A 24,523-nucleotide genomic window follows, 5' to 3' on the forward strand; every position below is an offset into this window, starting at 1 on the left:
TTAAACCACCTTTCTGCTGCTTGCAAACAAGGTTTGGATGTGGCGTGTTAAAACATCAATAATTCAGGGAACTCCCGCAGCTCTTCTGGAGGGAGATACCGAGGTGTTCTTGAGAGATATCATTCACCAGCGTGTCCTCCCTGTAGGGCATGCCTGAGACATCTCACCTGGGATGCATCCAAGAGGCATGGTCAGATACTCGAACCACTCCAGCTGGCTCCTTTCAGTGTCGAGCTCTGCTCTGAGCCCCTCTCCTGATCTGTAATGCTGAGCCCAGACATCCTCCAGACGAAGCTCATTTTGGCCGCTTGTATCTGCGATCTCATTCTTTCGGACACTACCCAGAGCAATAGGTGAGGTAGGAATGTAAATCACCAACTTTGCCTTCCTTTGTTTTTTCTTTATGCTTCTGTAGAGCTGACAGATTACCTCAACATTTCCATGCACTTGTATTCCAAGTTTGGTTTTGCAGCTTGATGTGCCCTGTTCGAACAGCACATGGGTGGGACTCCTGCTGTGCCTGAGATGATCAGATTAGAAATATTTACTCTTTGACATCATAAATGGTCAAGAGTAGGGAAAAACCTGCTTGAAATGGTGCTGAGGTGCGTGCACGCGCTCACCTTTGAGATCTCACATATTGTTAGAAAGTCGGTCAATGTTTACTTTCAGCCGCTTCCTCGTCACAAGGGGTCGCTGCAGCATGTTTTACACCGGATGCCCTTCCTTATTCAACCCCAGAGGGGATTTGTGTCTCCAGCCGAAGTCAAACCAGCAATTTTATGCTTGTCATGCAAATATAATTGCCAGAAAATAAAGAAAGCCCTAATCGGTCCCCTTCAGTTATTATACCTCGAACAATGGTTTACCTTGAAGTAACCGGCTATCCAGACAGCAGAAACGCTGTTTGACTTCCTGCTCTGGTCTCAGTTTTACATCGTGGCATTTATTGAAATGCAATCCAACTTTTTCTCTCAACAGTGACTTTTAACCTGCATGTGATAAAGAAAATCAGAAAAATTCAGGCATCTAAACTACAGACAGACACGTTACCTTGAAATAAAACAACATTTTTAGCCAGTCTGATAAATTAACCAGAATATAAAGATGATAATTATCTTCAAATTTAAAGTGACACAAAGCCACTGTAACAAAAAGTGGTTTATTCTCCAAAAGCGACAAGCAAGACGTGACAAACACTACAAAGATTACCAAAGAACAAAATATTACAGAAGTTGTTCATAACCGTACATCAATACGGATGCTAAGGAAACGCCTAAAATGAACACAGTTTTGGCCCCGGAGAGCGCTGATAAACGGAGTAAAAACAATGGCACGCGAAAGAAATGAAAACATCACCTCACTGATACGATGTCATTGCAAGATGAGCCAGATGTGGAAAGGACATCGAAAGCCTGGTGAAGGGAAAATTAACACTGCTTTGTTTGAGCTGGTTTTTGTCAAGCAAATCTGAAGGATATTTACATGGAGATTTGATCTGGATAAAAGTAGAATCGAATGAGTGATACTACGCCAAGAAGACTAATGAGTCCAGGATGTCTTGCTTGCCTCTGGCCCATCCCCCTTCTTCGCCTCCCCTCCCCTCCCTCATGGAAAGTACACAGAAGTTCAAAATGACATTTCTTCTCCTCCTGCCCCTTCGCCCTGTGCTAGTTTTTCTCATCCTTCTTCTCGTCTTCGGAGGGGTACGAGTGCCAGGTGAGCCGTTCTTCATAGAAAGAGATGACCACTTGCGGACACTTGACGTTGGCCTCTTTCGCCGGCACAAGGTCCGCTTCATCTGAATTTTTCCTTTAAAAAGGGCAAAGGAAAAAGTCATTTAACCTACTGTAGAAACGCATTTAATGGCACATTTGAATTCCCCAACGTGTGGGGCAACACTTACACACCATTTCATGAGGAACATGAGTTCTCCTGTGGAATCTGTGGCACCGATAATCCTTTCTGGATCCAGACCTCGAGCAAAGCCCCTTAACTTCTCTGTCTGAGGATCAAGAAACAAAATAAAACTTAAATCCATCCTAATACAGGATGCCCACAGAAAAACCGTCAAATCGGAGACAAAAAGATTTCTAATCAATCATACAAGACATTTCTGGTAGGTCCTGGGAGGAACAGGGGGAACACTACCAGAGCCCAACAAAACAACCTCCAGCTGGTTACTCATGTACACGGCTCTGACCTAACTCAGAGCCCAGCACTGCAGTTTGACTGGTATTCACAAGAAAAACACATTAGAACTGGCAGGTCCACAACTGGCACCCTGCTCTCTTCACAGATAAGAGGAAGAGGTTTACACTGAGCATGTTTGATAGATGTGAGAGTCTTGAGAAGTGGGTCAACAATGATTATAGGGGGGACTTCTGGGTTAAAGGTACTGGAATGGAATCCTCACATCTGGTGTCAAACCACCTTAAGCTGGTGCAGAGAGCCCAGGGTTTGTCCTGCCCAGCCTCATAGTCCTAAACGTTGAAGGCATGGAAGCCACGGAAAGCCCCTCATGTTCTGACCTGAATCCAACAGAGAACCTCTGGGACACTATTGGTACATCAAATGGGGCTAAACAGCACCACAGACTGATGATTCAGGTCTAGGAGGAGGTGAAGAAGCATGCCCAGATGTTGTTGGGAATGCATACAGGAACTAATCCTGTCATCACTGGTTATCCTGGTTTCCACTGTTATCACATCATTTTGTTCTCAAGAAATTAGAAACTATTTCCTAAAAAGTTGGTATGTTGTGTAAAATGTAAATAAAAATGAAACACAGTAATTTGCAAATCTCACAAACCTATATTTTATTGACAACAGAACACAAAAAAAATTAGCTTGTTTTGAATTTTATCGCGGCATTGAGTTTTTATTTACATTTTACACAACATCCTGACTTTTTGGTATATCAGGTTAAGTGCTCCTTTCATTTTTTCTTAACAGTGAAGTGTATTTTTAGATAACTTGGCATTAAACGAGACTCATGGAAAAATTGGGACTCACATCATCTTTCTTCTTCTTTGATTTACTGTCGTCTCCTTCTGCTTCTCCGGCTGCCTTCCTTTTTCCATCATGTGCTGATTTCTGGGACTGCAGGAACTCTGCAATCAAATCTGGACAGTCCAGGTTTTCTTCTGGTTCCCACGTGTTATCTTCACTGTAGATTTAAATACACGAAAATATGATTTAACTCCTCATTTAGTTGCTTGTGATGTTTACAGTCAAAATATTCTCCACTATCATCATGCGAAAGCTGCTTCCAGAGTCCAGCTGAGTATCACTGGAGTCTGATAACATAGAGTCCTGATGTTTTTCTCACTTTTTGCAAAGATACTTACACAAGCTATACAGTAACTTTCCCTCACACAATGGCTCTGGGGAGGCCAGTCCATTTTTAATACAGGTATTTGCTGTGTTTTTGGCATCGTCTTGCTGAAAAATTAGGCCACTGCCAGTCAGATTGCATGTCAGATCAAAGATCTGATGTTTGGGTGGGTGGGGGCAGATATTGAGTCCAGATATTTTGACAAAATTCCCAACATCAGTGATTCAAATGCAGCCCTACACCATGACTGAACCTCCACCGTGTTTTAACGGTGGGCTGTAGACACTTATCCGTACATACTGACATCAATTTGATCCAAAAATTTCAATTTTTGGATTCATCACTCCACAACACCTGTTGCAACTGATTTTCAGTCCAGTTTTAGAGTATTTTGGTAAGTCGGCCTGCTTCCCTTCTCTGATGCCTCCTATGAAGGCATCAGAGAACAGCAGATAGATCAGATCAGACTTTTTAAGGACCCACCCATGGCAATATATGCCGATTTTCTGGCTAATAGTTCTTTAGAAATCTCTTTGTTGGTACAAAAACACTAATGTGAGTAAAACTGTGTTTTCTTTGGCATTTTTTTTAAATGATTTGATTTTAAGCTGCATGTAATGACATCTAACTCTTATAGCAGCTGTTTTCAAAGTCAACATGTGGCTCCTTAGAGTTCACGTTCCCACACCACAGACGTGAACCTTTGAAACAAATATGTTCATTAAAACTTTGAGGCACATATGACTCTACCTCCATTAAAAACACCTGTTAGATCTGAATCAGATCTAGCAGACCGCGCTGCCGTAGTACCAGATACTCGAAACCTTTAATGATGCTAGAAAAACATTAAAAACCCTTTACAGAAAACCAACAACAGCAGGAACTAGGGCTGTGCGACATGACCAAAATCTCATATCCCGATATAAGAATTCTATCGTCCCGATAACGATATAAATCACAAAAATGTAACATTTTCTGTAAATTCTGTGAATCTCGGGCAGCTCGACTTGCGGGAAGTTTTTCCAGCTGCGCGTCATGTAGCTGGAGTCGAGTGTTTTAACTGATGCATGAAACGATACATTTTTAGACATAAGTTGTAACTGCCGCCGTTTTCTTTGTGAGTATTTATTACACGGCGTGCTGCGGGGAAAAGCCTGTTCTAACGTTTGAGTCTAAGGTTTATTTTTTAGCACCTGGCGGCTCTTTTTTACTTCTCATCCGTAAATAATCTGCTCTTTCACGTTATTCAGTTTATTTTGAAAAGTCTCAACAGGATCTTGAGCTTCATTGTGAAAGGTTTATGTGGAACATAAACAAGCGGACACGCGATGCTGTTACTGTTGTTGATGCTAACGACAACGCATAAAAACAGGCGCTTGTCCGTCTGTGTGGTTATATTAAATATAAGAGAAAGAGAGAAATTAATATAGCCACTACAGTGACCATCAAAACGATGAAAAAATATTGCCGAAAACAGTTTATTTTGCGACACCACGAAACAAACGATAGCGTAAAATGAAACGATAGACGTTTTTATATCATCATCGATATATATCGTTATATCGAACAGCCCTAGCAGGAACCTTAACTTTTGCATAGCTCATGTTAAGAAGTGCATCTTTCATCTGGCGTTTGTTTGGCAAATCTGGGTTGTCAGGTGAAGATAAAAGTGTGAATGAGCTGACATGAGCCAACCAGTGACCCATGAATTAATTTTTTAAACACTTACTTAGAGAAGCCTTTCCACTTAAGAAGGTACTCTACTTTGCCTTTCACCACCCGTCGATTCAGAACCTTTTCCACCACATATTCTTCCTCCTCTTCTTCTTCCTCGGCCACTTCATCTGGCTTCTTGTCCTTCTTCTCAGCCGAAGTCATTTTGCTCTCTGTCGGTTTGCAAACAGGGGAAATGAGAACACATCTGTGGCCCCAGATGCCTCAGTGGCTTGAAACTGAGAACTCTTACTGCCTGCAGAGTTAAAGACGCTGACATGTGTCTGCCGAGTTCAAATGGCATCACAAACACTTATAGAGTCACGTACACGATTCATTTCTTGATAGACACCTTAATCGCACAACGACAAGTGAAACAGAAATTCATGTTAGGAAATAATGATGTTTAAAACCTTCTGTAACAGTGGGACCATCGTTAGAGGGTTCTGTAGTCAGGCTCATACTCATCAGGTAGACCTGGGGACCCGCAGGTGCCTGGTCAACGTCAAGATTGTTGCATGTTGGAAAAAAACAGCATTGGAGAATGGGATTCAATGACGAGAAGCATGAGAGGCAATGCCGATTATTACAATCAGCCTATGATTGTGGGTTTTTTTTAAAGGTTTAAGAGCTTTTCTGTCAAAGAAGTGATTGTCTAATCTACATTGCCTCATGTTAACCATGATTTATAACCTTATATGACATGATATAAGCTCACAGAATGGTATTTCCATGTGCTTCTGCCGAGTGCAAAGTAAGACAATTGCATATACAAGCCCCAGCAAAAATGATGGAATCACCACACTTGGAGGATGTTCATTCAGCTTTTTTTCTCTCTCTTTTCTCACTTTGCTGCAAATAAACAAATCTCTGATATTCTGGCTTCATTACCTTAATAAATTGCATTTTTTCCAGCTCAAGTAGCATAACCATAGTAAATGTACATATGCAAAAGTCTGCAAAAGCTGTTGATGGTGAAGCGTGACCCTAATGAGCTTAAAGAGGGAATCTGACTAAAGAGGTTGTTCTCAGTTGTGTCTACAATTTGGATCATTCAAACAGAAAACTCATGATAGAAATGCACAGCAACAAGCAAAAAAAGAAGAAAAACTATTTAATGTTTGTGACAGAAGTGGAAGAGGGGCTGATTGAAATGGGATTTCCATACAGGAAAATAAAACAAGCTCAGAGTGGGCTAACAAAAAAAAAAACAATCATGGGTGGTGGATTATTGGATTAAAGAGATGTTCAGTGATGAATCTGGGCTGGTCGAGAAGGTGATGCTGGAACTTTTGCCTGAAGAAAACAAGCAAATATCCCCACTCATTCATGGTATGGGGTTGGAGGACAGGTGGAGAACAAGAGGAGGCGGCAGTAACAGTAACTGGACAGGTGTATGCTCAGATTTGGGACTTTTCTCATTCCGTGATGAAAGGTTTTGGTAATGATAAGGTGTGCAACCTGCCACTGAGGAAAGAGTGTTAAAGGTTTTTCACTTCAGGGACGAGGTACATCAAATGTATGGTGGAAACTGAAGGAAGTAATGGTTCATTCTGCAAAGCTGATCTGTCAGATCTTACTCATGCCTCAAAGAATTAAGAGTACTAAAATTGTGATGTTTTTGTTATTGATTCCACATTTTTCATTTCCCATTGATTAAAATAATCCCATTGAATGTGTTTGGTGTGTGCTTCATGAGAACAGGTTGTCCAGCTATTAAAGAACAATAGATTTTACCATATGTGTTATATATTTTATTCTAGGTTCAACAAAAAATGAGTATGCATCCTCCCAGTATGTCGATTCCAACATTTCTGGCTTTATTCATAATTTAGTCGATTAATAATAAAGCGGAGGCAGAGTAGGGAGGCATCTATGGCCGTACATGTAGCAATCAGCATCAACAACGTGAGATTTGCAACACCTGGCGGCGGCTGAGCAACAGCGTGGAGGGGCTAATTAAAAAAGAAACTGGACTACTTTGGGGGAAAGGGGCGTCGTCGCGGTGTAAAATACTCCTCTGTGCTCAGTGTAGAAGGGATTATTTTTAACGTTAGCAGAGAGCGAGAGGCAGAAGAAAAGAGCGCACGACAAAAGCCTTGCAGGGACCCACAGTGTACTGCTAGCTGGCGATTCCTCCATATTGCCTTCGTGGTAGCAACTAATGTAGCGGCTCAGGGATGCCTGTCGGATGTAAACACCGCGAATAACCGCGCAGTATGCGGAGCTAGTCTCCTGAGCAGGTGTCTTTTTAATACTGACTTAAAATAAACCTCCCAGCTAGCTAACGTTAGCCTCATGCACAATCCAGCGTTAGAGCACCTTTGGAAGGAGGAGGGTGAAAAAATGGAACTCACCGATGACTTACAGTGTAATCGGTTTGTTTTAAAACTTCCGCCCGAGCCGAAATGAAACAGCTACGGCTATCGCAGGTTTACGGTAATAACGTTTGTGTCGGTTTGTTGTCGAAACACAGAGCCGCTACCTTCTCCACGGCGAAATGTGTCGTTTCCGCCCCTTCGTCTGGTGTGAAGGGAGCAGAAGAAGGAGGAGGGAACGCCCGCTGGAGCGCGAGGAGGAGCCCCTCCGCAGACCGCGAAGCACGCGGATGGAACGCTCGGCGCCAGCACGCGCCACTCGCGCTCAGTGCGGACGATATACAGATCTACGGAAGCAGCATGCGCGCAAACGGCGGGCTGGAGATGAACGAAGCGGACCTCCCTGCGTTATAAACACAGGTTATAGATGCTCGAGGTGCTTTATAAATCTGTGCACAGCTGGATAAATACCCAGGCGGGGAGGACTACCAAGCGGTACTGCCGGGGTCCCAGGGAGGCGGCGGGCGTCCTGAGCTAACCCTGTTTAAATACAGTGTTCTTTATATCACAGAAAAATACACGAAATAAATACATAAAAAGATAAAGATGAAAAATGATTAGACAAATAAAACTGCAACGATAAGGGACCAAAATTGAGCGCGAAAGACCATAAATTATTATAGTTTTGTGTCATGAAAAATGTTTACATCTCTTTGTGTTTTGGTTAACTGCATTTAATTTTAAACATGACTACATGAGCAATACAATCATTTCATATATAATAATGTATCTATAACAACGAGTGTGTTTTTCGTATCAAATACTTTTACTTTATTATTTTAAAAAGCTAAATTTGCAGTACAGGCATATATACACCTTGCATAGATATATAGATATACTAAAGTCTACAGTTAACAGGGAGTGTTTGCAGACCTTAACTAGCTGTGGCCTGTGGCTCATTGAAAGAAAGCATGGCCTCAACAAGTTGAAACAAGGGAAAGACTTTTATAACTACTTTAAACATGGGGTGTGGGAAATGATGCTTGCACCCAGTCAGCTGTGTCTTGGATTATGTAGTTACTCATAGCAACGGCATCCAAATGGAGAAGGCATCCTCAAAATGCGCAACACAACAAATAAATGAGTATGATTTGAACATTTCTGTTTGGTTTCCACTTAGTGGAGGACTCAAGCTTTCAGACACAAACCTGAGGTGTGACTGTTTGACAGCTAATCTAGGAAGAAGAACTGAACAAAATTATTCATTTACCCTCATATTTTATTTGATTTTTTAAAGGTAATATTCTGAATTAAACTGTTAAGTTAAATATTTATTACTTTTATTATTATTATTTATTTGGAAGCACAGTTGTAAAAAATTAAAATGATTAATTATTTATTTCTATTGTTATTCATTATATTGCCCTTTTTAAAATGTATTTATTTTTAATATACACACTTCAGTGATCTAACTAATTCTAATTTTAACTAAAACAACTAGTTTCTACTTATTAATAAATGTACATACACATTAATGTGCCACTGATTATATCCATATATTTTGCTTCCATGGACCCAGACTGTCTTGTAATTTTTAGAATTAGTTCTCCAGGCTTTCTGGGGGTCTTTCATATATTTTCCCTTTGGCTGCTTTTTATTTTTAGGGACTGGGTTGCTAACATAACTACTATGTCATGGTTTGGTGCTGTACTTCAGCCAGTGGTGTTGGGGAACTTTTAAAAACTGATGGAATTATGAATGCAGAAAACTACCATCAGGTTTTGATGTCCTGCCATCTAGCATCTGATAGGCAATGGCTTCATTTTGCAATCATCCCAAAACACTGCCAATGCAGTAAAAGCATACCTGGATAGAAAAACACACAATGCAACTCTATCAGTCATGCACTGGCCTCCTGGAAGCACGGACCTCAATCTTACTGAAGGAATAGCAGGCGTTCTGCTTCGTACTAAAACAACACCCTATAGTCAAGGAGCTGCTGATGTCCTTCTATAGATGTTCTGTTGAGAGTGTATTGACATATTGCATGCCAGTGGGGTTTGTCAGCTGCACTGCTCAAGAAAAGACAGCACTCCAGAGGGTCATCAGCACAGCACAGAAGATCATCAGCTGTGCTCTTCTCTCCTTAAGGATCTCTAAGGTCCCACTGCCAAAGTAAAGCCCACAGCATCCTGAAGGACGCATCCCACCCAGGACATCACCTGTTCCAGCTATTAGCATCAGGAAGGCAGTACAGGATAATAAAAGCTGAAACAAACAGTACACTTTACAGTGCACTCTACAATGACTCAGGCAGACACACACACACACACACACACACACACACACACACACACACACACACACACACACACACACACATTTGTACACATTTATATTTTTATACTGTATTTATTAGAAACTCTTATTTTAGTATTTTTTGAATGGTCAGAGTGCTTTCTTTGCAGTGAATGGGACAGCATATAATTCTGATGTGCTTTTGGCAGAATCATAATAAAAGATCCAGATTTTCTGATTAGTGAAGCAGTGTGGCATCATCATGACAAAGAACAGAAGAAAAACCAACCAGCATCCAAAGATGAGCTTAGAAAGTCCTCAAAAAAGATTAGGGAACTGTTCCTGCAAACTACTTAAAACTATATTAAACGCTTTCCTAGAGTTCAGATTGTATTAAAGAATTAAAATATATATAAAGAAATGAGCAGTGGATCCAGGCTCTTGCTCAGCACTGAGCACAAGTACTGATTGTTTTTTTTTTTTATGTAATTTGTATAGTATTTTTTTCTCTCTCTTATTTTCTTTACTAAATGTACTTGTATATTGTTCACATGTTGAAATAAATTACCAATTATAAGAAATAAGTATTTTAGTTACGTTTATATAAAGTATGAAAAGTAGTGCTTTTAGAAAGATGTCAGAAATTGTGGAAGTGTGTTTTCACCACAGTATTTTGACTTTTTTTTTTCCTTTTTTTTTTGCCATTTTTAAGTCTAAATTTTGAGTCAAGAACTTTAAATGTCGGAGTTTTACCCTTTTTTTTGGGTAAGTTTTGAGTTATTTTCTCAAATGTTGAGAAGAGTTAGTAAGCCCCAGACAACCCTAATCTTAATCACTAACCCTAACTTTGAATTATTAAGTTGAAATGTCGAGATAATAAGATTTTGAGTAATTTTGATGTGGTAAAAAATTTCTGTGGTGGAAAAAAATGCTTCCATAAAAAAAAGTATTTTCCGTTTGACCATACCTACCACACAACAACAACAGTCAAGCAGCATTTATTTGACTGACTGAGATGTAAATAAAACTTTATTGTGCCTGACAAATATCTTTCAAAAAACTGTTTAAGAATAGAGGTATTAAATATTTTAAAGAATTACATATAATCAGTATTTCAGTTATCTCAGGACAGTACCGCATCCACAGAGCCAAATTTACCCGCTTTAAACTTTTACTCATAATATTTAAGCAAACTGAGCATTACATTAAAACAATTTGATCATCGTTTGCTGTTTTTACTAATAAACAGAAAAAGAAAACAACCCCGCTAGCTTTTCAAAGCCAGCGGGTTTTTGTTCACGCCCCTCCCTCTTTACGTGCTACCCTGCACTACGCGGTGACGTAAAAACGTGACGCGCAGGGGTGGAGCTTGTGACTTGCGAAATGGAGATAGGAGCTACCGGTGAACACAGTCCTCTGTGTTTGAAGAATTTGTTGCCAAATCGAGCAGAAATATCGACAAACGAAACCAGCAACGTCGATCACAGCCGACCGGGCGAGACCACAGCAGCCAACGTATGAAAGTAAGTACCTGCTAGCTGGAGCTAGCCCTTCAGCTGGTGTTTGTTTGTTAGCCACCTTGTTGAAAAGTACAATTAGTCAGGCCAGGAAACTAAACGAAACACGTTGTTGTTAAGTCTTCACCTCTTCCAAGTGGGTGCTCATATGTGGTTGTTTTCGATTGTTATCAAACTGGTTCAAGAAATGCCAGCTAAAGCAGAGAAAAACACATTTACGCGGTGTTTCTGGTGGAGAATAGCTGTTAAAAGTGTCTGTAACAGTAAAAGGAGATTTAAAGTGATTGTCCCTGTTGTGTTGATTGTTTTGAGACTAGCTATGTACATGTAGATCATCCTGGCTTTTTTAAATCGTTTTTTTTTTTCTTTTGCTGAACTCACGCATCCTGCTTGTGTGTTATTTATAGCTTATTTGCTAGTGCACTTTATAAGAGGAATCTATATTTAAGACTGGCCACAAAACCACCATTACATGGGGAAATTTTTTTTAGGCCAAAAAAAATTAAGAGCATGTTCTTTGTCACATATTGTCTGATTTTTGCCTGAAAACCCCCGTGTACATATTGTTTACAATAAGGAAGCGCTGACTGGCAAATTCTGAGGTGATATCAATACTAAATTAGACCAATAACCAATTTCGTGGTGGATTTTGGTCCTGATATTCAGCTGATATTTGGATGCAGTCATAGTTTACACTTTGTGCTGAGTATCAATACCCTTTTTCAGTTGCTTTGAACTTTCACAAGACTCAATACACGTGGACACTTTTGGGTTTCGTGTAGGTGTCACTCAGACAGTGTTATGTCATTTTCAGACTAGTTTTAAGAACTGGTGGAAGAAACCAGTCAGTCAAAGTTAAATTAAAGAATTGAACTGACAGTGGTTTAACCAACTTCCAGTATTTGGTTACTGATAACAGGGAAGCTTGCAAAGCAGGAAACAGACTAAACAGCATACTTTTAGTCCTGTGAGGTGTACTATGAAGAAAATTCAACATAGCTGGGGTTTCCTTGTGTCAACAAAAACCTGAAACCCCAGTTGGCGTTAACGGGTGTCATGATGGTGATTATCAGCGTTATTGGTTAACTCGGGCTGCCTGCTTTAGGCTGTGAGCTCTCTCACGTAAACAGCAGGGTGTTATTTTTGCACAAATTGGACCGACTGAGTATGGCCTATTACAAATAAAATAAAATACAAAAGGTAACATTGGTGCTGCAAATCGGTTATGCATTCATTTCTAACATGACATCTGCACATTGACACTGCAGCTGGTTAAACTGGATCGCTTTAAGCTTAGCACCTTTAGCTCCAGCACTGCCATGTAGCCTAACAAAGAAGACGTGGAAATCACTTTAGTTTTTGATTAGATCAAAGTGAGATTAGTTGTATTAATTGAAAATTATGGGTGTACTATTATCTGCATTTCCCAGCAGTGTAAAATGCACTTGGCATCTATATTAGGAGCAAGCAGGAAAAAAAATTGATGCACTTTCTGCATCAGCAGTGGAATAGAAATGCTGCTGTAACATGTCTCCACAGCTTCCTTTGGGCTTGTTAGTAAGATGCAACTCAGCAGGTTGCATTTAAAAGGTATTCCTCAGTGGAGAATCTGTATCACTCTTGGATTGTACTGTAAATTAAAAGAATCAGTGAAAATGTGGTGCTTGCAGCTTATTTTAAACCAGTTAATGTATTCATTTCTCTGTCAGGGTAAAAAGAGAGCAAAAAAACTGTGACTTTAAGCTTGCATGTTAATCTCACTTCACACATGCTCCCCTCTGTGGAAGAGTGGCTGCGGGCTACTCATGGTAAATAGAAGTGTGAGTGTGAGAGTGACTCAGTTAGGCTGAGCTGCCCAGCTTCTCTTTCAAAGGGTGATTCATGAGCTCATGACGCCACTGGTGAAACTTTCTCAATGTTCAAAAGGTTTTGACGCAGCTGATCTGATTGTTTGCTCCTCTCTTTGCAGTGCAGCACTCGGTAGGATGATCAGTAATCACGAAGAAGATGTAAGTACCTTTTCTCTCTCTCTTATTTAAATGTTTTAATTTTCAACACAAGTTCTGCTTTCTACACATGTTCACACTAGCCTTTAGCTAAACTGGAGAACAACAGACTGATGGGTAAAAGCCTCTGTAAAAAACAAAGTTTGCAGAAGAGGCCTGTGTCGTGCCAACAGTGTGGTGGTTTCACAATAATGACACAACACACATGCAAACAGCACTGCTGACACGCTTTGTGTGTCTATCTTTCAGGAGTTTGTGGCAGTGCGGGTTCAAGATCCCCGCATTCAGAACGAAGGCTCCTGGAACTCCTATGTGGATTATAAAATATTCCTGCATGTGAGTATGAAAATGAACCAGCAGCAGAAATGTTTGGCCACAGCGTTTGTGGGTGATTAAAGATTTTCATTCAGGTTAAAGTTTTGGACCAAAAAACATAAACACCTGAAGAGAACACGTACAGTTCTGGGACATCACAGGGTTTTCTTTCCACACTTTAATTGTAGTAGTGATTATAGTGCAGATAACAGATGAGCATTACAAGTAGTTTTATGTCAACATACGTCTCCGTTTGACTGTTAACACATTAAAAAAAATTAATTGTCTTTTGATAATCATTTATAAGCAGAAATGTGTAGTTTAAACTAGGTTATATCAACTAATTAAACCAGAGTCATAATTCAAAGTGAATGTGTGTTTAAGCACTGCTGCCTCAGAGCAGGAAAATTGTTGGTTTGAATCCATTGGTCCTCATTGCCGGTAATAGGTTGTACTCATTCCCGGTAGGTGTTGGACTTCACTGGACTTAATTTTTTTCACTGATTGGGATCAAAATTGTATGGACAGGATTTCTGGGTGTAGCCAAGTCGCAGCTATGAGAATTGGCACCTCCAAGTTTGAGGTCATAGTTCTCAGCTGGTTCACAGAACCCACTACAGGTCAGGGATGAGTTGTTGCTGCAAGTGCCTCCGTTAGAGCTAGGGTTAGGAGCTCGGTCATTTGAGAAGGACTCAGAATGTAGCCGCTACTCCACCATATTGAAAGGAGCCAGCTGAGGTGGTGCACTGTCTCACTAGGATGCCTCCTGGGTGCTGGTGTCCAACAATGAAGAGGCAAACTCAACACATGCATGAGTCCTCCCAGGAGTTTTGGAGGTTTTGGCTTCATTGCATGCATGCCTGCGTGGATGGATGGAGTACTGCAAACTAACTGTTTGCAGTGATTACAGTGCAGATAAAATGCAAAAAATACACAGACTTGAATGTTAAATAGTCTGTGACACATAAAGACATTTCTCCCTGAAACAACACCTCAAGGATTTCCTCAAACTTTTTTAACAGATAAGAGTATAAAAGAGTCGGGGCTTTACCGCTCCTTGAATGTTTTTTTTTTTTTTTAGGGGGGGAGGAGTTTCACGTTGTTATGGAGACACCAGCCGTGCCGAGGAATGCGGTTTCAGCAGCAAGGCTTCATGCCTGGGCGGATTTCCTCTCTGTGTCTGTGTGTTTGTGGGAGCTGACTCATGATATTGGCTAAAACTATGCAACCTCACATGATCTTACATGGGTTTGTTTGTTGTCGACATGTTATTGTGTTGCATAGGTGAGACAGTTTCCTCAAGAATACTTTTTTTAGGACAAAAGTTAGCACTTTTATTGCCTCTTACTTCACAGGAACTATAAACCTGTCCAACATTTACAGTGGGGCAAAAAAGTATTTAGTCAGCCACCGATTGTGCAAGTTCCCCCACTTAAAATGATGACAGAGGTCAGTAATTTGCACCAGAGGTACACTTCAACTGTGAGAGACAGAATGTGAAAAAAAAAATCCATGAATTCACATGGTAGGATTTGTAAAGAATTTATTCGTAAATCAGGGTGGAAAATAAGTATTTGGTCACCTCAAACATGGAAAATCTCTGGCTCTCACAGACCTGTAACGTCTTCTGTAAGAAGCTTTTCTGTCCCCCACTCGTTACCTGTATGAATGGCACCTGTTTGAACTCATCATCTGTATAAAAGACACCTGTCCACAGCCTCAAACAGTCAGACTCCAAACTCCGCCATGGCCAAGACCAAAGAGCTTTCGAAGGACACCAGGAAAAGTATTGTAGACCTGCACCAGACTGGGAAGAGTGAATCTACAATAGGCAAGCAGCTTGGTGTGAAAAAATCAGCTGTGGGAGCAATCATCAGAAAATGGAAGACATACAAGACCACTGATAATCTCCCTCGATCTGGGGCTCCACGCAAGATCTCATCCCGTGGGGTCAAAATGATCATGAGAACGGTGAGCAAAGATCCCAGAACCACACGGGGGGACCTGGTGAATGACCTGCAGAGAGCTGGGACCAAAGTAACAAAGGTCACCATCAGTAACACACTACAACGGCAGGGAATCAAATCCCGCAGTGCCAGACGTGTTCCGCTGCTGAAGCCAGTGCATGTCCAGGCCCGTCTGAAGTTTGCCAGAGAGCACATGGATGATACAGCAGAGGATTGGGAGAATGTCATGTGGTCAGATGAAACCAAAGTAGAACTTTTTGGTATAAACTCAACTCGTCGTGTTTGGAGGAAGAAGAATACTGAGTTGCATCCCAAGAACACCATACCTACTGTGAAGCATGGGGGTGGAAACATCATGCTATGGGGCTGTTTTTCTGCCAAGGGGACAGGACGACTGATCCGTGTTAAGGACAGAATGAATGGGGCCATGTATCGTGAGATTTTGAGCCAAAACCTCCTTCCATCAGTGAGAACTTTGAAGATGAAACGAGGCTGGGTCTTCCAACATGACAATGATCCAAAACACACCGCCCGGGCAACAAAGGAGTGGCTCCGTAAGAAGCATTTGAAAGTCCTGGAGTGGCCTAGCCAGTCTCCAGACCTCAACCCCATAGAAAATCTGTGGCGGGAGTTGAAAGTCCGTGTTGCTCGGCGACAGCCCCAAAACATCACTGCTCTCGAGAAGATCTGCATGGAGGAATGGGCCAAAATACCAGCTACTGTGTGTGCAAACCTGGTAAAGACCTATAGTAAACGTTTGACCTCTGTTATTGCCAACAAAGGTTATGTTACAAAGTATTGAGTTGTATTTTTGTTATTGACCAAATACTTATTTTCCACCCTGATTTACGAATAAATTCATTACAAATCCTACCATGTGGATTCATGGATTTTTTTTTTTCACATTCTGTCTCTCACAGTTGAAGTGTACCTCTGGTGCAAATTACTGACCTCTGTCATCATTTTAAGTGGGGGAACTTGCACAATCGGTGGCTGACTAAATACTTTTTTGCCCCACTGTAACTGCCTAAGCTCTCTCTGTGTCTAAATCTAACCAGGGGTTTTCCTGCATATAAACATTTTTGCGACCCACCAGAGAGGTTCTGACTTTCCAACAAAGGGAAATCACAAGTGCTGTGCATTTTTCTATAAATGGGATTTAATTTAAGTAGACGCTTGAAATACATTCCAAGTGGCTGAAAGTAAAAGCGAATGCACAGATCTCTGTAAATTTAAGTGGACAAAGCGCATTCTTTGTCCTAATTTCATGCATAATTCATAATTTCCCCGCTCAACTATTACTTTTAAGGTCCCAAGGGGTCTTCTGGGTGTTAACTCTGGAAAGCGTGAGGACTTTACATGTGTTAAACACGACCTTTATCTGTAGAAGGCCAATATAAAGGATACCTAATGGGGAGATGCAGGAGGCGACACATTATTGTTAGGCAGGCGGCAGAAAGCTCTAAAGTCTTTCTCTTATCATCTTTAAGAAGTTTAGATCTTTAGCAGCACTTTTGTTCACCTGTTGGTTGAAATTTAAAAATTTTAGCCCATTGATCACCCTCGGTGTTTTATATCAGAATCAGCATACTTTATTAATCCCTAAGGAAATTATGTGGGTTACAGTTGCTCCAGTACAGTAACAGTAACAGAGTCGACTATTTAACACTACAAAATGTTACAGATTTACACATTTAAGAAATAGCACAATATATAAAAAATACATCATAATATATATCAAGAATTGACAGAGGTGATTAGAATGTACCAGGTCACAGGTGTTGGTAGATTGCTTATTAATGAATGAATGAATAATACATTTTTAAGACGAACACATTATTCTTTAACTAATTTGGATTAAAGAAACGACCAAAGTTAAAATATCATTTTACCACAATACCTTGTTTTGTTTTGCTTTTTCTTTTTCCCTGAGGGTATACTTGCAGATGATATTTATCACATTTTCCATGACCTTTGTAATCCTACCTGCATCACCAAAGCGTGCTGTGGGATCAGATGTCAGGACCTTGTAGCGCTTCCGTTCTTCTTTCTCTAAACTTGTAGTTTTGACATTGTTTGCTCCTAATTCAATTTTATTTTACATCTTAAAAAGCATGAATTTGGATTCTATTTGTTATTTCTTTAAAAACCACGGACCTCGTTGTTATGTAGACATGACTAGAAAGTGTCACATGTTACTGGAACAAATCAGACATGTGATAACTTCATAAGCTCAGCAGCAGTTTCACCAGCTGCAACATGACTCACTAAAGTCACAGCATGAGTGTGATCATCAGTGGCATGAGTTTACTAAAAACCTGGCCCGTATGTAACCCAGCCACTGGCCTAAAAATATCTGACTTTTTATTATGTTTTTAGGCAGGACTAAGTGAAATATTTGGGGATTATTATTTTCTGTTTTGAAAGAATCTGCATTTCATGTAGTTTTGAATATTTCCGGCACAGAGAACAACACCTCTTTCCCCCTTCTCTTTCTATTGGCGTCAGGCTATTGTGCCTTTTGATTTTAATTATATTATGAAAAAAGCCCTCAAAATATCACCAACGTTCCCATTTTTAATACTTTTTTTTTTTTTTTTTTTTCTCAGACCAACAGTAAAGCCTTCACAGCCAAGACATCCTGTGTGCGGCGGCGGTACAGTGAGTTTGTGTGGCTCAAGAAGAAGCTGCAGAAGAACGCCGGTTTGGTGTAAGTCAGCTGGTCCAGTTTTGTTCTGTTCTTTGGTCCTCATAGAGATTCAAGAGCTTTATTGTCAATACAGAAGTATACACAGTGTACAGTGTACCGAAATTCACCTCAAGCCTCCCACGGTGCATTTATTAGTATATAAAAGATATATCTCCAAGAGATATAAAACTAGACATTATAAAATAAATAACGTGCTAAATTTCGGTACAATAAAGGGATTAAAAAGGTATTAATTAGTAACTATACAATACTATAATGATAACTATACAATATTAACTGTACGATAAACAAAGACAGGACAGAGACAATACAAAGTGGATTGTGCAGCGGTATTGAATACCAGGTTCAAGTTATTGTCTGGATATTATAGACGAGATATGACAAAGATGGAGATGAAAGCAGGTCGCCACCCAGGGTTTATTAATCCCAAAATAACAATCAGGAAAAGACTTTTAAGCATCCTGGATTTCCAGAATGCTTAAAATAAGAATATTTGTGTTGTTTCTTTTAAAGTGCTTTACACAACAGAGTCAGTTAACCCCCACCCCCCTTCTCTATAACAAGATGTACAAACCTTATTTAGAGAAATGGACATGGAATCAACGTGGATGACTTATTTGGGACTTTAAAAAAAAAAAAAAAGTCTGGAGAAACAAAAAGCAACAACAATTAAACATTTTGTGTAAATGTCTGTTAGTGATCTAAGGCTGTCTTTTACAAAGATGAATTGTGTCTCATCTAGTAGAGGGATGCCTGAAACAAGACTCCATTTAGCTCTGTGAAGCATGTTCCTCCTTTCCTCTGACTGTACACTCACTGGATTTGCATGTGTTAACTGGTGATTCTGATTAGAGGGTTAGGCCTGTGATAGACTGGAGTCCTATCTGAGGTGTACCTGCCTATTTCTCTGTGATAGCCAGATACGCTTCAGCCCATGTTAGTGGTTAAACGGTTAAGAAAATAAATGGATGTACATTAGCTGCTCTGTGTGGAGCATTTAGCAGCTAAGAGCCAGATATTTACTGAAACAAAATTAAAACGGGACTGAACAGGAAACTCATCTGCTTTAACGTGATTCTACTCTGCTCATTTCCAGCTCCATGTTTTTATTGTTGGACTTTATGAGATAAGCTTTGTGTGATTCACAGATATGTCTGAAAGATCCTTTAATCTCAGGTTTCTTCAGTGATGACACACAGAACCAACCAGAAAAAAAAGTGCGACTGAGTGCTTTGGTTCACTGGGATTGCTTATAGAAACAGTGACCTCAAATATGAGGATGCACCTCTGGAGCAGTGTTTCTATGCCAGATTTAACATAATTATCTCCACAGACATGGATAATTATTATTATTTATCCTTACAGACCAGTCCCAGATCTTCCAGGGAAATCCTTCTTCTCCTTCAACAATGAGGACTTTTTGGAGAAGAGAAGAAAGGGACTTCAGATTTTCTTGGACAAGTCAGTTCTCCTTCTTCTAAAATCAGTATTTGATCGTCTAAACAAGCATTTTCTAATCTTGTTTTACCTCTGTCATTTTTTTTCTTTTTGTTTTTTTGTAGAGTGGTGCACATGACCGTCTGTCTGTCAGACAGCCAGCTCCACCTCTTTCTACAGACCCAGCTGCCAGTCGGTCACATCCAGGACTGTGTCCAAGGCCACACCCCTTACTCCGTGACAGATGCCATCCTCACGTATGCCTCGTCCAATCAGGGACTAGCTCAGGCACAGGAGGACGATTTGATCAAGGAGCCATGTTTGACCATTTCTTACGAATCAATGGAAAGGTAAGTGAAAAAGATCAGAACGGTACCTACAGAGATGATTATGCATACGGGTGTATTGCTAAAAACAATGACTGCAGTACCTCTAATGCCCACTTGAGGCTCACTCCAAAAGTGAGCCAATCTAATAGACTTCCATGTTAAAACCTGAGAGTAGATATAACATGTCTATATGTTTGTCCATCATTTATATACAGTCTATGATTGTAAACAATAGACTATTTATATTCACCAACTGAGACATTTGAAGCCTCAGCATTAACATTTAGCAGCTACCATGTTGTTGTTGTTGTTGGTGTTGTCATCGTTGATGTTGTTGTTGTTTTTTTAAGCCAGCAGCATCCATATTTGCACAAGAGGATTGAATTTTAAGTTTTCCTAAATAACCAATAAAAAAATCCAGAATTTCACTTACCAAAAGTCACAAACTTATTAGCTCAGTTAAACACAAAGCAGACAATATTAACAGATCACTTTAAAAATACTCCAAAAGTACTACAAATATGGTGGAGAAGGCCAGGTGAAGTCTAGAAGTTTCCAAATCGATGAGTTAAAAAAAAAAAATTACCCAAAGAGGCCAAAACCTTTTTTTGTATTAGACCATTGTATTTTTTTTTCTGTAGTAAAGTTGGGCATTTTAACAATGTCTATGGGGGACTGACTCATTTGCAGCCAGCCTCAAGTGGCCATCCGGTTGTTAAGTGATGACGTGACGAATCCTACTTCCGGGCCTAAAGTTGTCTGCGTTTAATATGGCTTTTGTATTGTTAACATGTTTAATGTTTTGTATTTTCTTCTATTTGATCTCAAAAAGCTCCTAAAACAGTCAGTGATCACTGTTGACCTCCCTCGGCTTTTATTACCACTAATCATTTATTTAAGCTCAGTTTTTAAAACCTTAGGATGTAACTACAGCCCAGCCCATGCAGCAGTATATGAATGACTAACCTCGTATTGTGGATGGATTATCTCAGTTGTTCTCCTGGCTGAAGTTTGGTCCTTTTACAGCATCCTGCCATGCGATTACATTTGTTCCTGACCACCGAGAACACTCACGGTAACTTTTATCGAGTGGGAAAAAAAGTTAGCTTGTTTATATTATGCTAACATAGCTGTGTCGCTAGCGGTCACGTAGCACATCATTATATACCAGCTAGCCCAACTTCAGTAACCCTACAAACGTCACTGCTGTTTAGTTTTCTGTCTTCATTTATGCTGGAAGTGATAACAGAGCTGTACGTTTTAATTTGTTTCCAAAACCCCGCAGTCAGGACATGCTATATTGTATTTAGATAGAAGCTAGCGAGCTAACTCCCTGCTAACTTCTAACTCCGTTAAATGTCATAAATTCCGTTTTCATGGATGCCTGGATGTTAAACTCAATTGTTACACCTGGTAGAGCAGAACGCTGATCATTTTATTAAAGATGAAAGACTTTAGACAGTTTTTCAACTCTCAGTAATGCCATAGTGATCGTTTGATATATGGACCTGCAGCGGAGTTTAGACCCAGACACGGCTAGTGACGTCAGACTGAACAATCGGATAACAGGAACTGCAGATTTTTAGCCCTACATGTTGCTGCTTGTTCTTAATTCGGCTGAATGTTGGCAGTTATATAGAGCCCTTTCTTCTTTATCTTGTTTAACACATTACAAAAAAAAAAGATGGAAATTGTTGGGATTGGATGATTGATTTTGTGATTTATTTATTTATTTATTGGATGATTACTTCTCCATTCTGGAGTTTTTGTGCTAAGCTGAGCTAACCAGCATAGTCTCCGTATTCTAGAGCTTTTCCTTACACCTCTCCCCTTTAGTAGCAACGTATCAACTCCTCATTAAATGTATAAAATGTTTAAACTGAACAATTTCTAAACCCTTGTTCCCGTTTTCCTCCACAGCCCGGCTCCTCATCAACCTTGCCAACAACCTAATGAGACCATCAGCCCGGAGCTCGTCTCATGTGGTGACGCTGACCCTCTAGAAGGTTTACTGGAGGTCCATGATCAGGACCATAGGAAGAAATGCTCAGTAAGGATTTCCCAGAAGAGCAACCATCTTGAGGCCGTTCTTGAAACGGTTCTTGAGGACAGCGGCCCATCAGAGGCAACCTTTTATCTGGGGGACAGTCCAGAGAGTCTTAGCTCTGCTGAGCAGATCCAGCAGAGATTACAGACTCCGGTGGAGGTGCACACGTTCACGGGGATCGGCTTTGAGGACAGTGTGATCAATGGGAAGATTGTTTTACCTCCAGGTGAAGAAGAAAAGGTGGAGCTGCAGGAGAGTAATGAGGATGCTCATGAAGGAAAAGTCAACTGTGAGCCTGAAAAATGTGATGATTCTGAGAAGATTTTAGATTTTAAGGAAAATAACTGTGATGAACACATTTTAGGAAGTGATGCCAGATCTCAGGAAGCTATGGAAAACATCTGTACCGAGAATCCCGTCATCTCTGAGGTTAATGAGGTTCATGTTCTAGAAGTCAACGCAGACGACCAAAAAGGCAACAAAGCAGGAGGTAACGAGGAAACACTGCTCGAATCAGAAATCACTGACGAGGCCCACATGTTGAACGGTGTATCTGCGGTGGTACAGGATGGTGATGACACACAGGAAGTGGATTTTGCTGGCAACAAAGATGAAAGCGACGAGTGCGACACGGTCAGCTCCTCTCTGCCATCTTCCAACGACAGCATCGTGAAGGTCAGTGATGAGGAAAGCGTTTGTGAGGAGGCAGACGACTCGATCCAGGTTGCAAACGACTTTGTGAAGACTCCTCCTGAAGACGCCACTCGCTGGTCAGATGGGGAGGCATCCAGCAGGAACATCATGGACCTGCAGGTGAACGGATATCCTGATGAAAAACTGCACCTTTCTGCCCAGGAGGATGAGGACCTGCAATACACCCTCAGTGACCTGAGTAAATCTGCAGACCTTAACTCTGCTGTAACTGCAGGATATCTGACTGAAAATGGAGACTTTAGTATCTTAGCAACCAGCCACGCTCGTGGATTGGGTGACGGTAGATGTACCGAGGAGGAAGCCACGCTCTCACCTTCAGAGGAGACTCAGGAGGTGGAGGTGCATTAGTTAAGTCTTCCTCTAATATAGATCCACTGAATCAAACGCTCGGTTCCAAACTCTGCCCATCGTACACAGCGTCTTCATATCGTCAGGGTTACGAGACACACCTCACACTCTCAGTCATGTAGGTATAACACTTCCAAAACAGCATGAATCTAACATTAGAATTTCTCTGTTATGTACCGGATCTGATTTCCCTCCTGACTGCTTCACTTCTCCATTTGGCTTCAGTGAACAGCAGAAGGTGCTCGAGTTAAGTTTAGGTTCATACTCTGAGGCCTTTCAGTAAGGAAACAGCTGGGGCTGAATTTAGGCAAAAATATCCACCTAAATTAAAGGATAAGTTCACATTCCTTTGTGTCTGTATTGAAACTTAGTGAAATTTGTGGTTCCTGTTCATACTGACCATCAAGAGACATTTTCCTGATTTAATTAAAGAAAAAAACAACCAAAAATGCTAACACAAGGTCGGGGTTTTTCTTGCATATGAAAAAATTAGTGCCCACTAAATTGATTTTGGCTTTCTACTAAAGCAAAATCACCAGAACTGTGACTTTTTTCTTTCTTTTTGTAAGTTAAAGCATGTTAACACAGAGTCTTTGCATTGACTTTGACTCTTGAGGCCCATTTTGAGCCTAGAAAAACCCTGGAGGGGGTTAACTTGTAAACACAACACTGCTTCCTACAGTGGACAGAGAGAGTGGAAATTCAGCACTTAAAAGATCAATGTGAAAAACCTTTATTTAAATCTCTTTGAAAAGGGGATCTCTAAATTCCCAATAAGGAGAGGAGGAATGGTGAAAGCCACTAAAATAAATAATCAGTGGACACATTTTTCTTTCACGACAGACATTGAACGAAGTGAACTTTTCTCTAAATCTAGAGTTCCTCGTCACATTTGGAGCCTCAAATGAGACCTAACTGCTCTTTAAATGTGCTTCACATGCTGTTAAATAGTTCTGTTATACCCGGCTTATATTAATTCTTCACAGCTTTCACTGTGCTGGTCACTAACGCAGGATGATACTCGGGCTGAGAACAAGCATACGCATAGTTCAGTCCCCGTACACACGTCTCTGATCATGTGTTAAACTGGTATTTATTACTGAAGGATGAGAGGGGAAAAAACACACTTAAGTCAACCTGTGAAATGCACAGAGGCTCCTGTTTGAACTTCTGATCTGTAACAATGTGATTCCTGTTTTGTGTTTATACAGCTTCATGAAGTAGAAATGGATGCCTTGCACCTTTAGGGCCATGACATGGTTTTACACACACTAAGAGTTTTTACTTATAATTTATACACTCCATTCAGGCAAGATGGGCACAGGTTATTTTTAAGAATAGTTTACTCTTCCTCACACATGTGAGCTTTAACTCCAGCGGGCCTTTTTCCACAGCAGACACCTGTGAAACACGTCAACTGAGGTTCATCCAAAAAGAGGACCTGCCCTGCGTGAAATGTAGCCGTGTG

General features: G+C 40.5%; 2 protein-coding genes across 6 annotated transcripts; one reads left to right on the forward strand and one right to left on the reverse strand.

The window, feature by feature from the left end:
- Positions 1–1,148: 1,148 nt before the first annotated feature.
- Positions 1,149–7,590, reverse strand: cbx1b (chromobox homolog 1b (HP1 beta homolog Drosophila)). Of its 5 annotated transcripts, none has more exons than XM_080872396.1 (6): positions 7,535–7,590; positions 5,463–5,544; positions 5,066–5,222; positions 3,015–3,168; positions 1,911–2,005; positions 1,149–1,812 (listed from the first exon to the last, which is right to left on the reverse strand). In XM_080872396.1, the coding sequence occupies exons 2-6, from the start codon at positions 5,515–5,517 to the stop codon at positions 1,671–1,673; spliced, it is 603 nt and encodes a 200-aa protein (XP_080728522.1). In that variant the 5' UTR covers positions 5,518–5,544; positions 7,535–7,590; the 3' UTR covers positions 1,149–1,670. The 5 variants fall into 5 exon arrangements, with proteins under 5 accessions (XP_080728522.1, XP_080728520.1, XP_080728521.1 ...); XM_080872394.1 differs by having other exon boundaries at positions 7,407–7,582; XM_080872395.1 differs by having other exon boundaries at positions 7,418–7,576.
- A 3,439-nt stretch (positions 7,591–11,029) lies between these two features.
- snx11 (sorting nexin 11) lies at positions 11,030–24,518 on the forward strand. Its single transcript, XM_080873788.1, has 7 exons — positions 11,030–11,188; positions 13,152–13,191; positions 13,438–13,524; positions 18,080–18,180; positions 19,546–19,641; positions 19,743–19,967; positions 21,867–24,518. The coding sequence occupies exons 2-7, from the start codon at positions 13,168–13,170 to the stop codon at positions 23,053–23,055; spliced, it is 1,722 nt and encodes a 573-aa protein (XP_080729914.1). The 5' UTR covers positions 11,030–11,188; positions 13,152–13,167; the 3' UTR covers positions 23,056–24,518.
- Positions 24,519–24,523: the final 5 nt, after the last annotated feature.

This window comes from Rhamphochromis sp. 'chilingali', assembly GCF_963969265.1.
Source record: "Rhamphochromis sp. 'chilingali' genome assembly, chromosome: 22".
Taxonomy (NCBI): Eukaryota; Metazoa; Chordata; class Actinopteri; order Cichliformes; family Cichlidae; genus Rhamphochromis; species Rhamphochromis sp. 'chilingali'.

Coding starts and splice junctions, on each gene's coding strand:
- cbx1b (XM_080872396.1), bottom strand. CDS start 5,517: ATGAGTATGAGCCTGACTACAGAACCCTCTAACGATGGTCCCACTGTT. Junction 5,223..5,462: donor TGGTCCCACTGTTACAGAAG/GTTTTAAACATC, acceptor GCAAACCGACAG/AGAGCAAAATGACTTCGGCT. Junction 1,813..1,910: donor CTCATGTTCCTCATGAAATG/GTGTGTAAGTGT, acceptor CCCTTTTTAAAG/GAAAAATTCAGATGAAGCGG.
- snx11 (XM_080873788.1), top strand. CDS start 13,168: ATGATCAGTAATCACGAAGAAGAT. Junction 18,181..19,545: donor CAGAAGAACGCCGGTTTGGT/GTAAGTCAGCTG, acceptor TTATCCTTACAG/ACCAGTCCCAGATCTTCCAG. Junction 19,642..19,742: donor CTTCAGATTTTCTTGGACAA/GTCAGTTCTCCT, acceptor GTTTTTTTGTAG/AGTGGTGCACATGACCGTCT.